Source organism: Erigeron canadensis, chromosome 2 (genome assembly GCF_010389155.1).
Source record: "Erigeron canadensis isolate Cc75 chromosome 2, C_canadensis_v1, whole genome shotgun sequence".
NCBI lineage: Eukaryota > Viridiplantae > Streptophyta > Magnoliopsida > Asterales > Asteraceae > Erigeron > Erigeron canadensis.
Genome location: NC_057762.1, coordinates 7,537,943 through 7,551,984, shown reverse-complemented (window position 1 = coordinate 7,551,984; position 14,042 = coordinate 7,537,943). Strand labels below are relative to the sequence as shown.

The 14,042-nt window shown below is 33.1% G+C and overlaps 1 protein-coding gene across 1 annotated transcript; it reads left to right on the top strand.

The window, feature by feature from the left end:
- Window positions 1–11,396: 11,396 nt before the first annotated feature.
- Window positions 11,397–13,755, top strand: LOC122587629 (tryptophan N-monooxygenase CYP79A68-like). Its single transcript, XM_043759802.1, has 3 exons — window positions 11,397–11,863; window positions 12,477–12,921; window positions 13,126–13,755. Exons 1-3 carry the CDS (start codon window positions 11,397–11,399, stop codon window positions 13,753–13,755), a joined length of 1,542 nt encoding a protein of 513 aa, XP_043615737.1.
- Window positions 13,756–14,042: the final 287 nt, after the last annotated feature.

The following is a 14,042-nucleotide window of genomic DNA, read 5'->3' as shown; positions in this document are numbered from 1 at the left end:
TGTTTGCAAGGATCTTCGATGGTTCAAGGACTTTAAACCAATTGAAGATGGATCTTTATTGAAGATGGACAATGTTGCAACTGAACCTGTTAAAGGAATATGATCTGTTCTATTAATATTTACTTCTGGAAACTCTTTACTCTTAAGTAATGTTTTATATGTACCTGGAATTCGTAAGAACTTAGTATCTGGTATTGTATTGAATAATTGTGGATACAAGCAGGTCATAGAAAGTGACAAGTATATCTTGTCGAAACATGGAACCTTTATTGGATTTGGATATTTGAATGGAATGTTTAAATTAAATTTGGATGTTTCTTCTTTTGATAATTCTATTTGCATGACTTCTACCGTTTCTAGCAATAATTTTAGGAAATCAGAATTATGGCATGCCAGACTAGGACATGTACATTACAAGAGATTAGTAGACATGTCAAAGATGAGTCTAATACCTTCTTTTGATGTTAATAATGAAAGGTGTAAAACTTGCATAAAAACGTCACTAGAGATACAAAGGTATTAGAACTCGTGCATAGTGACTTGTGTGATTTCCATTCTACTCCATCACTTGGTAATAAAAAGTATGTGGTTACTTTTATTGATGATGCTACTAGATATTGCTATGTTTATTTGTGTCACTCAAAAGATGACGCTCTTGATAAATTTAAAATTTACAAAGAGGAGGTAGAACTTTATCATGGTGTGAAGATTAAAACCCTTCGCACTGATAGGGGAGGCGAGTACTATGATCCAGTGTATTTTCAGTCCACTGGAATTGTACATCAGACCATAGCTCCTTACACTCCACAGCAAAATGGTATATCCGAAAGGAAGAATAGGACATTAAAAGAAATGGTTAATTCCATGTTATGCTATTATGGCCTTAGTGAAGGTTTTTGGGGTGAGGCTATGTTGACAGCCTGTCATTTATTGAATAGAGTTCCTAACAAGAACAACAAGGTAACCCCTTATGAACTTTGGCATAAAAAGATACCAAATCTAAGTTATCTTAGAGTTTGGGGCTGTAGAGCAGTGGTACGACTAACTGACCCTAAAATTCATAACATTGGTCAAAGAGGTATAGATTGTATCTTCATTGGTTATCCTGAAAATTCTGTTTATTATAGGTTCTATGTCATAGAACCTAATGACTATGTATCCGTGCACTCTATTGTTGAGTCAAGGGATGTTGATTTTGGGAATGAGGATAGGTTCACATCTTTACCTAGACCTGGAGACACAGTGGCAAGCTCTAGTGGCACTGGTGGAAACGAACAAGTGACTGAATCACCTCCTGAGCCTAGGAGGAGTGAAAGAGCGCGAAAACCCAAGTCTTATGGGGATGATTTCCAATTGTATTTGGTGGAAGGATCTAGGGATGGAATTGATTTTCAATATCACTATTGCTTTAATGTTGATGATGATCCTAAGACCTACAGTGAAGCTATGGCTTCAAGGGATGCTGCATTTTGGAAAGAGGCAATCCAAGATGAGATTGACTCTATCATGCACAATAACACTTGGAAATTGGCTGATTTACCACCTGGGTGTAAGCCTTTAGGTAGTAAATGGATCTTCAAAAGGAAGATGAAGGTGGATGGAAGCATAGACAAGTATAAAGCTAGATTAGTGATCCAAGGCTTTAGATAAAAGGCAGGCATCGATTACTTTGACACCTATGCCCCTGTTGCTAAGATTGCCACCATTAGATTATTGCTAGCACTTGCTGATACACATAATCTTGTAATTCACCAAATGAATGTTAAGACGGCCTTTCTAAATGGTGAATTGGATGAAGAGGTTTACATGAAACAACCTGAAGGATTTGTCATGCCTGATAATGAACATAAGGTTTGTAAGTTAGTGAAATTTCTTTATGGTCTGAAGTAAGCCCCTATCGAGTATGATATAGTTACTAGTATGATATAGTTACTAGTAAGTCCAAAATCGAACACAAGGCAATTGACCCTATCGAGTATGATATAGTTACTAGTAAGTCCAAAATCGAACACAAGGAGTACTTTATGTTAATAATCTTAATGATACTAGTATTAGTTTTAATCTAAATTGGGGGTTTTCGTGACCGACTTGTCAAATTACCTATCAAGTATCAACTAATGCTAGCACTTGTGATCACTAAAGTATAGTTTAATCATTCATTTGAAAATAGTAGAGTAATTAACAATGATTGGATTGGTTTAGATAATAACGATGCTATGCAATTCGAGAAAACCTTTTGATTCTTTTGGATATTCATTTGTAACCTTTATTAGAATGACTCACCAATTGAACATGAAAAGAATTGAATTGGAAGACGTACACCAGAGCTTCGCTTAAATACGAAATCTTAACGACTTCTCCCCATGATCCTCCAAGATCATATCAACCCGGCCAGTTGCAAGAAAGAACTCCTTCAACTAGTGTGTGTGTGGGATGGGGGGTTTAAGGAAGCGCCTGCAACATCACGCGCATTTCGTATGTTGGTATATAATATATATATATATATATATATATTCACATCGTATTAGCATAAGGTTTCACCTATCAGCTACGTACATAATAGCCTTAAGACGTAAAATATAGTTTTGAATCGAGAGTCCAAACCATTATTACTAATTTGTTTTATCACCCAAACGTCGATCAGGCCACGTTTGGGTGCTGAAGCCATATGGGGGAGCCCATGTCATTGCCACGTGGGCCACGTAGACCCTTCACGTTAGCTACATTGTGCAAACATATATGCGACACAGATGATTGACATCATTTATCGCCTAATCAACTGTCTGGACTCTAGAGGAGTACGTAGAAGACAAGAGTCACATGATGGTGGTTCCAACTCTAATATACCTTGTATGGCAAAGTACAATTAGAATAAAAAGAGTGTGTTCATTTTCAAACCTGATTTGATAAAGAAGACAAAGAATGTTGGTTGCAAGTACTTCTAGACCAATTGGATTTCGACAACGACCATCACATCAACATTAAGACCAATAGTGTTGTCTTATCTCTTCCCCTCTATAAGACAACACATTGTCTCACAGATTGGTGACCATCACATCAACATCAAGACCAATAGTGTTGCCTTATCTCCTGATCTTCTCTTCTATAAGGCAACACATTGTCTCACAGATTGGTGTGTTTGTCCACCAAGTGTTAGTCACATATAGTTAGTCTATCAAATTTACATTTGTTGTAATCCCTTGTTAAGTTTGTAGTGTCTCAAATCTTAACAATTGTATTTTTTATTTACATGTTTGTAAGTTAAGTTGTAATATTGATAATGTATTCACTGTTTAATTAATGATATATATGCTTAGACTTAGATAAATTAATTGTGTTCGTGTTCTTTACTCTTGTCCTATACTCTTCTTACATTCTGGTCAGAATTATTTGTGAATTAGTTTAACAATATTAGTCAAGCAAATTTGTGGACTGTCGATTTCATCTCTAACATTTTTGGCTTTACTGTAGTTGCATTATTTAATTGTTTGGTTTTACTAAAGTTGCATCATTTGATTGCTTTTTGCTCTATGATCATTTATATGTTTTGAAATCGTTGTGTTGTGTCTCATGCATTAAATTGATAGTACCAAATGATTATACACATAATGGAATGAGTAGATCCATGCTAAACTGTACTAGTAGAATGTAGTAGAATAGTAAGAGGAACGTTAGTTTGCAAACTAATGAAGGTTGATGTATGAATGTATGATCACAAGAGAAGTGAAAAACTAATACAACATGCATGTATAACCCATCAAAGAATACTTAGTTATTATGTTTCGATTGAGTACTATTATTAGATGATAAGGAGCTTATGAGTTATGATTAAATGAGTAACTTTCCTTTTTTGGTAAATATCTAAAATGAGACATGGTCAAATATAATTATTCAAATAATTTTTCCTTTTGTCTTCTCTACGAATATTGACTATAAGCAATCATTATTGTTACATATTTGAATATTAGAGATAGCCATCAACCAATTATTACTAATATTTTCCTTTGTCAAGGAATATTGACCACAAGGTAGCCATCTACCATTATTAATTGTTTTATACACGCACGATAAGCTTACACAAATATTTTTCTATGTTTAGATCAACTGGTCTCATTTTGAAATCGTCCAATACTTTTTATAATAACAATAATAATAAATATAAAATTAAACAATAAAATTAAATTACTTGAGTCTGAGTTGAGACTTGAGATATTATCTTTATACTAGACTAGCACGTTACCCGCGCAATGCGGCGGTGATCGTAGCGGCAACGATGTGGTGGCAGATGCGACGGTTGGTGACAGATGAGACGTCGATTGGTGTAGATTATTAATTTAAAGGGTTAATGGAGATATTTTAAAAGATAAAAGATTGATAGTGTAACGTAATCATTAATGTTAAGGGGTAGTGTAACTGAAAATATCTAAGTGCTAAGTGAATATATTATATATTTTAAGGGTGGTAGATTAAAATATTACATAGAAGGGCATTTTAGACATTTCTCCCCATGTAACTTTCAACATGAGGGTATTTTCTTTAATAAGTAGTATAGATAAATAAATTCAAAAAGATAGTATTTAAAAATATAAATTTTTGGGTTTATAATGACCACCTTAATCATCACAAAGCTTCGTCAATGTTAAGATCTTCAATACAATATAAGATACACTCGCTCCATCTCATTTTAAATGTCTTAGTTTCACTTTCAGTACAATTGGTTGTGTTATATAATACTTGATATATAATATATGAATAGATCGAGCTTTTAATCTACTTTTCAATGATATAAATTTCATCAACTATTATAAAACACATACAAATATATTCACGGTCAACGTTAAACAAAAAAGACTTTGAAAGTCAAAATAAGACACTTAAAATGGAACGAAGGGAGTAGATTTTAATATTACTTTTTTATTATTATTTTTTATTTTTAGATATTAATATTACTTTGAGATAGAGTTGTCACATTATATCTTAATTGTATTAATAAAATAATAGTTGCTTCAAAAGCTAACAGTTTAAACTCTACGTTGTGATATTTGATTTGTACCTTTGAGAAAAACTATTATCTTTCATTTTAAAATAATTAAAAGTCAACTCTATCCGTAGTTTTATTTTCTTATGTAAATTTTTACAATTTATTAAAAGTTAAATGAAGCTTAATTTATGTAAAACTGAATTCCAATATGGAAAAATCTTTACAGTTTTCTAAATCTAAATATGTTATCTATATCATAACTAAAAGAGTATATTGGGGTTACATTTGGCGCCCCTAATTTTCATTCTTAGATCTAATTCTCTCTCTTAGTTAATCCAACACTCTTTTTTTTTTTAGATTTTTTTTGGTTCTTAAATAGATAATTGTATATTTAAAATCTATTATAAATCTTTTTCTAATCAAAGTAATTTTTTTTATGTTTTAAAGAAATATATTATCCTTAAACTCCCACAAGAAATTATATATACAACCTAAATAAATTTTTATTAATCATTTTTCATCATTCCTCTCATTTCGATCTTTTTAAAAAAAATCATCGTCATATAACTTCTTGACAGTCCACGATTTGCACAACTTGTAATTAATTAACTAGGCAATAAGTAAATGAGAATAAGTAAATAAACAAGAACAAAAGTAATATTCAAGTACACTAGTCTATGCAAGTCTAATCATATGTATCATTGATTAAATAGTGAATACATGACCGATATTACAACTTTTCTTAAAAGAAAATACATGGAATTACAATTGTTAAGTTTTTAGACACACTAGAAAAACTTAAGCAATTTTACAAGATAACTGATTGACATACACTTTATGGCGACAAACACAAAGTGTTGTATTGTGGCTATGTTGCCTTTTATAGGGGAGAATTAGGGCAACACAGTCTTGTTTTGATAGTGATTATAGGGGAGAATTAGGGCAACACAGTCTTGTTTTGATAGTGATTGAATGGTGGTTGTCGACATTTCATTGGCTCAAAGTACTTGCATCCAGTAGCCTTTGTCTTATTTACCAAATCGGGTATGAAAGAGAAAATCCTTGCATTTGGTCCATCTGCATCTTTTCCTTACAAGGAAAAATACAATTGGATGAACCATCATGTAACTTCTTGTCTTCTTGTGATTTGAAAACTTCCCGCCTTGACAAACGATTGAGAAGTAAACCACCCGCTGATAAAAGTGACGACATACGTCAGCGATCAAGTCTGGTTAACGAATCCTAGACTCAACACTTCTCAACAAAAGAGACATTTGTTCTTTATATCACTTTAAATTAATTTTTGGTATTTTGCTTATGTTTGTTCATTATTTGATACTGAATTGTTATGTTATTGTTATTTTTCAATACTTTTAATTTATTTTGTTGTCAATTGTACGTTGATCATGGCTTCTTCTTTTGCTCATCAATTTATTTTGCTCACTATTTAAATTTTTATTAGTCATCTTTCATCATGTAACGCTCCAACAAGGCCGAATTATGGAGTATTAGAAGAAAGCTCAACACGACATGGAATTTATGTAGTGACAATACTAAATGCAATAAGGATTGGGCATTTCCATTCACAATTCAATTCAAAATACAAGTAGCGAATCAAATAAATGTACAAGAGCACAACACCATCAATAGTTTACAAAATATATTTCAAATGATGGCTAAGGATCCTAAGCATAACCCATAGACGGGAGCAATGAATCACAGATCAATAATAAGTCCATTTCCAATCCTAAAGCAAGCATGCAATCATCCATCACGTCTTTGATTAACTTGATTACCTGAAAAATGTACTAAAATGCGTCAACATAAAGTTGGTGAGTTCGTAGGTTTCGACTACAAGAAACAAGTGTCGGGATGACAATCATTTAACCTTGATTAAAATTATAACTATCACATAACCATGATACGAACATACAACCTTGAAACCTTGATTTGGATCACATTCGTTTAACATATCATTAAATATATTATATATATGTGTGTGTGTGTGTACATTTATTTCAATTATTTTTATTCTTTTAGAAAAAATTAAATGGCTCTTGGCTTTAAGCTACCCATGACACCCGACCATGACAAAAGGAGGTCCAAGGAAAAGGAACTCGAACACGAAACGAAAACTGGAAAAAAACAAGAAAATAAGGCACTGTAACTTATGGTACCAACCATTCTAAGCTACGGTGGAGTTGGTCTGGCTGAGCGTAAGGGGCGCTGAGGCCCAGCGTAGGAGACGATGGATGAAGACTGGCCGGCGTAACCAACGGCAAGAACCACCGTATGTTACGGTGGTCTGCAACAAAGGGTTTCAGTGTCTAGACCTTTAAGAAATGGTGTAGACAAAGTTTTGGGCGTAAGGTCAAAAAGGTGATTGGAGACCGGCGTAACCTACGACACAGACCAGCGTAACCTACGCCATAGATGGCGTAGCAGACGCCACCTGCAGAAAAAGTCGACCAGCAGCAGCTCAACACTTCAAAATGACCCATATTGCAATGAAACCCTAATTTGAACTCAAAATCGACACGGGCAGGTTCCCAACACTTTTTATGACATGAATATACATACATGGACATGAATAAATGATTCCAGATTTCCAAAGTCAACTCGTAATACCTTTTTCATGTTCAAAGGCAATTATGACCCATTTTTGGCTTCAAAAACCCTAGGTTGACCTAAAATTTGGTTTGAAGGTTTCCAAGACTCACATGGAGTACCAACGACACATTTTGACGTTTATAATCATGACCCACAACACATTTTCATTTTCAAAAGCTCTTATCAAGATTAAGATTGAATTTGACCCGTTTCAATTCCATAAACCCTAATTTTGACCTAGTTGCTCATTAATTCCGATTTTTGGCCTAGACTTGATAGGTTTGACTTGAAATAAGTTTAAAATCATAAGATGATGAATAAAAGTGAGCTTACTTACCAAAAATCTTCCACTTGAGGTGAATAACCCGAAATTGATCACCCGATTCTTGACCCGATTCGAGCTAATACTTTCACTTTGATGACCAACTTTTTGATATGATGTTCAAATAATGATGAAGATGAAAAACCCTAACAAAATCTTGCTTGGAACATCTAATTTGATGTATTAAATTTAGAGAGAGAGTGAGAAGTGAAAAACCCTTGCAATAAGTGAGAGAGGGAAAGAAGAAAATGAATGAAAGGATAAGAAATGTAAGAGTTTGGGTGGTGGATAGGGTTGGGTTGGGTTAGATGGGTCTTGGATATGGGTTTGGGTCAACCCATGGGTAATCCATACTCTTCCTAGCTTAATTCCACCTTAACTAACCTTGAACATTACATTAAACAATCAATTAAATCGACCAACTAACCTCGACTAGCCCTCGAACATAACTTAATTACAACGATCATCAAATCATATAAACACCTTGAACATGATTATATTACGAATGACTCAATCATATAACACTTAATTAATATGAATTAGTCAAAAGCACATATAATTCACGGGTCAACAAAGGTCAAATTTAACGAATGTTACGCATCAAATCTATTTTTAAATTTTTTTTTTAATAATTAAATCTAGATAGACCGACCTTATTATTAATTAAAAATATTGTTATCTTTAAAAGTCTCCAAAAAATTACTTACATATATTCTCAACCAAAAAGAACCTACAACCAAACCAAAAATAATAGTCGACTACCAAAAGGTTCGACCTCTTCCTATACCAAGTAACATGTTTTTAACTTTTAAAGATCATCACTTTTATGGAATTCAATATATTATGAACTTAAATTATTATTATTATCATTATTATTGTTATTATTATTATTATTATTTGAACACTCATACTTCTAAATTACACGTATGTCTGGAAACCAGGACTCTCGAAAAACCCTATCAATCCACCCTTACACATGTGCGAAGGGGGACTCGAATCCAGGTGGATCCTCCCAAGGTTAAAGACCTTACTATAAAACCACATTAGTTTGTTGTCCATTATAGGTCATTATGGCTTCTTCTTCAACAACCAAACATAAAACAACATTAGTTCATCTTCAGGATCTTAAGTCAACACATATTAATCATCATCTACGACTCTGTGTTGTGCATGTATGGACTTTTTCATAGTGGAACAACCCGAAGAAAAAATCAAAACGTTCGACATGGTCTTTGTTGATGAATTGGTATGCACTTTTCAAATCATATATTTTCAAATTATATACTATACACTTTATGTTTCTCTTTTTTGTTGAGTTTTACTCTAAATCGTTTAATCTAAAACTGTTGTTTGTGTTTGTAATAAGCTTAGATATAACGTAAAAATTTTTTATTTAACTAAAGTTGGAAAAAAGGGGTAATCTGGAATCAATATTTATATGGATTAATTTTCATATGTTTTCTTCTTTAGTTTTTGTATTGATTAAGTTGTGATATTAATCATAGGGATTTAATATACTTGAATTTTAATTTTTTAACTTTAATAAATATATTTTGAGACTATCCGTTTATTAGACGGACCTAAACATTAGTTGACAATTGACATATATGAAAAAAAGTTTTTAAAAAAATAGAAAGATTGAGTGAATTAGAGAATAATACATGAAGATGTCATATAGGACATTGAGTGATTGAGTGAATAAACAAATACCCTTCGATTTCCATTTATCTTATAAAAGTCATCAACTAAATAAAAAAATACCTTTCGAAAATGATATACACTATAACCAAAAAGTCTGGGAACCCTGGTCCATATGATACGGCTACACAACATTTTACCTTTAACATCTTTATTTAACTTATCATGTTTATACACGTGATCAAAATCGTTCCAGCTTTATCATATTTATAGCTAGTGTTAACTATATAATTTAACATGATGTCTATAATACATTTTATCTAAGTGTAACTAAACAATATAAATATATATTGAACCATTTATTTAATCTTTTATCATATTAAAACTCTTAATAATAATAAAGTAGTTCTAAATATAAAAGAAACAAAGAGCTTATAAGTAGAGGCGGTAAATAGTTAGAAAACATGTATTGTATTGTTCATTAGATGTGTATGTATAAATAAGGCTCATGTAATTCTTTTTTCTTTACGCTAATCCTTTGGAAAGTAGTAGTCAAATACTTTGAAATTTCCCTAGTTTTTATTGTTGATATTATATCTATCTATGAGACCTTTTATTATTATTGTATGTGGTTGTATCTTTCATTCGATTATATGAATTAAAGTGACCAAAAATGACTTAAACTGAATATTCTCCTTAATGAATTTTTTTCCTTTCTGACCCTTTTTATTTATTTTAGTTTAACTTGTTAGTAAATAAAATTAATTAAAATATAGGAAACCCTAGCCCTGGTACCACAATTAGATACCCATCGACTCACCCGTATGAGCCATATGATGCCGGTAAAATACCTTCATCTTAATTCCCACATGATCTGGGCACCCCGAAGGATCGAACCTGCGTATTTAAACTTCACATATGGGTCTAGGCTTCATTAGTAACGAGTACCTTAAAGAAATTATTTTTTTGTGCCCAGCGGGGATCGAACCTGACACCTTAAGGTTACAAAGTGTTTGCCTTACCACTAGACTAAATCCTTGTTGGTCTAACTAAAAAATAAAATAAGTAAAATGTTATATTTTCCCAATTCTAAACCTTGCATATTTTCCAAAACTTTACAAGATCAAAGTTCATTCACTCTCTTTTAATTAACTTTCCCATATCTGCAAATGCAGTTTTCATTCTCCTTGTAACTTTTTGTATAGTAGAAGGTGAACTTTTTTTAAGAAAATATATTTGTATATAAAATGAATTGATATGTAAAATGGAATTGCTATCTTGGTGGCCTATTGGTCAAGTCTTTGACTTTGGGGTATTTCACCAATGTTCGAGTCTCAATTCTTACATTTATAGAGGTGGTTTATTGGGGTGTTCTTCGAGAGCCTTAGGTTCTATTCTACGCATTCGTGTAATTTAGAAGTAGTAGAATAATTTGTTGTTAGAAAAAGTAATGTAAATAGAGTAGTTTAGTTAGATCAAGAAGTTAACACTACATTTGTCTTTAGAGACAAAGGTTTAAGGGTTCCATATACTAATCCATGCAAAGACCGTAAGTCCTTTTTTGTTACCGTAGATAGAATCTGAAAGCATTTTTTATACCTTGGTAGATGTATCTCAACCTTCCCATACATGGTTGAGATATTGAGGGGAAAAAAAACCGTATGAAGTGGTATTGAGTGTTATTTCTAGTAATGTACGAGCATCTGTTTAAAAAAAATATGACATAATAGTGAATTTATTTTAATATTGGTTGTTCATCGTAGCATGCTATCATCACTTCCCTATATCTATATAAACATGAGCTGAAGTATAACTTGTCATAAACTCTTTCCATAAAACACAAGCATGATCTTTCTAATTCTCTTCCTCCTTTCAACTTTCACCTTGTTGATCACAAAACACAAACGTGTCAAACACCGGCCACCTCTTCCTCCAGGTCCCAAACCCTTGCCCTACATAGGGAGCTTAATCACCATGGTTCGGAACAGGCCTACATTCCGATGGATACATAGGATGATGGACGAAATGAACACCAAGATCATTTGCATTCGTGTTGGCAATGTCCATGTTATAGCCGTGAGTGGCGCAAAGATTGCTTGTGAGTTCATGAAAGATAAAGATGAGATATTTGCATCAAGGCCCGATACCATGTCTAGTAATCTCACTAGTGAGGGTTACTTAGACACCGCTCTTGTTCCAATGAGCGATTACTGGAAGCAGATGAGGAAAATCCTAGCTACCGAGATTCTTTCCCCCAGTAGATTCAAGTGGCTCAAAAACAAGCGAGACGATGAAGCAGATTATCTCATAAGGTATAGTAAAGTTGGTGATTTTAACCTTTAGATGAAAATCAAACATCATTATTCAAAAATAATTTTTTAATCATAAATTCATAATTAATCTTTGACTTTAATCTAAATGCTAATATAGTTTGGAAACAATTTAAAAGATGATTATCCCAATAATGATAAATTTAAAAGATGCTAAACCCAATAATGATATATATATATATATATATAGTATAAATCTAAAATCCATAAGTCTAAACATGCATATAATCAATTCAGTTATGATTTCACTATTTCTTTATCCTTTTGTCCACCTTCAATCTTGTTCGGTATCTTGACTCCATTTAATATTTGATATGTATCATTTTTTACTTAAAATGTACACATAAGGAGGACCACGTACTTTTCTACTTTGGGTTTTTTTATTTATTATTGTAAAGAACTCTTGATTACTTTTTTAATTGTGTTGATTCTAAAGGTTTTTAGCTTGTCGGCTAGATGAGGCCTACATATCAAATTCTTCTAGCTTGTATCTATCAAATTGTGTGATACATTATCATTTTCCATATTTTATAGTTTTTTTGTTTAATTTGTCTATACTTTCGTTTCTCATAACTTTTGAATGATAATACCTTAGGTACATTTACAAACAGTGTGAGACCAATGTTGCCATTACTAAAGGGGTGATGGATGTGAGGAGCATTGCAAGACAATACACAAGTAATGTCACAAAACCTATGGTGTTTGGGAGTAGGTATTTTGGCAAGGGGGATGCGGATGGTGGCCCCGGGGACGAAGATATTGCGTATTCTGATTCATTAGTAGTCATTCCTTTTTACGTTTTTTCATTCTGTGTTACGGATTACTTCCCATGGTTACGTTGGAGAACTGATTTCGACGGGCATGAGAGAATACTTAGGAATGCTCTTGGTGTTGCAAGAAAGTATCAAGATGCTTTGATTGATGAAAGAATTCAAGAATGGAAATATGGTGCTCGGACGGAAGAAAACGACTTGCTAGATGTTTACATTAATCTTCGAATCCCTCAACTAACTTCAGATCAGATAAAAGCCCAGATGATTGTAAGATGAGCACAATTCATTGGATTAATTAGTTGTACAGTTACCATAAAAATCAGGGGTGGGCTTTTGATATGGAAATGTACAACATTTTTATGCATGTTAAGTGAAGCCCTAAAGGCTTCATTTAGCATTTTCCTATATTTAATCATAAAATAATTCAATATTTCCTGAATATATATACTTATAGATTTTGGTATATCACAGGATCTAATGCTAGCAAGTTTTGATAATACGTCAAACTGCATCGAATGGGCAATTGCTGAAATGATAAAGGAACCTAAGATATTTGATAAGGTTGTCCAGGAGCTTGATTTTGTGGTTGGAAAAGACAGACTGGTGCAAGAATCCGATTTGGTTCATCTTAATTATGTAAAAGCATGTCTAAGGGAGGCTTTCAGATTGCACCCTGTATCACCTTTTAATCTTCCTCATGTGTCAACCGTCGACACTATTGTTTCAGGGTACTTTATACCTAAAGGTAGTCATGTATTACTTAGCCGGCGCGGGCTAGGAAGGGACCCTGAGTTCTGGAACGACCCACTCAAGTTCAATCCGGATCGTCACATAAAAGGTGATAATGAAGTTGTGTTAAATGACCACAACCTTCACATATTGTCATTTGGTACTGGCAGACGTGGGTGCCCCGGTGTGTTGTTAGGTTCAACCATTACTGTAATGTTGATGGCTAGGCTCGTACAAGGGTTTACTTGGGAGTTGCCACCCAATGAAACACATGTCGATCTAAACGAGAACCTGCAAAATTTATGGAAGGCTAAGCCATTGCTTGCTGTAGTCAAGCCACGTCTGCCTCAACATCTTTATAACACGGCTTGAATATGTGTGTTTACAAATATGGCTTATTTAACTAGATTGTACCATGGTTTGCAAGATTCCATGATTCGATAGTTGAATTTGATTGAAACATTGAATAAATAAAGGACAAATCATGATGTTTTTTAAACAACATTGACTCCCCTGAATAAAATATTGGAACATTAGAGACCAATGACATGCACCAAAACATTAATTAACCAGCTAAAAAAACACCCATATATTGTTGCAACTGCCACACACCAAAAAGTTACAGATACATAAGGGAAATCTTTCTGTTGGACTCACAA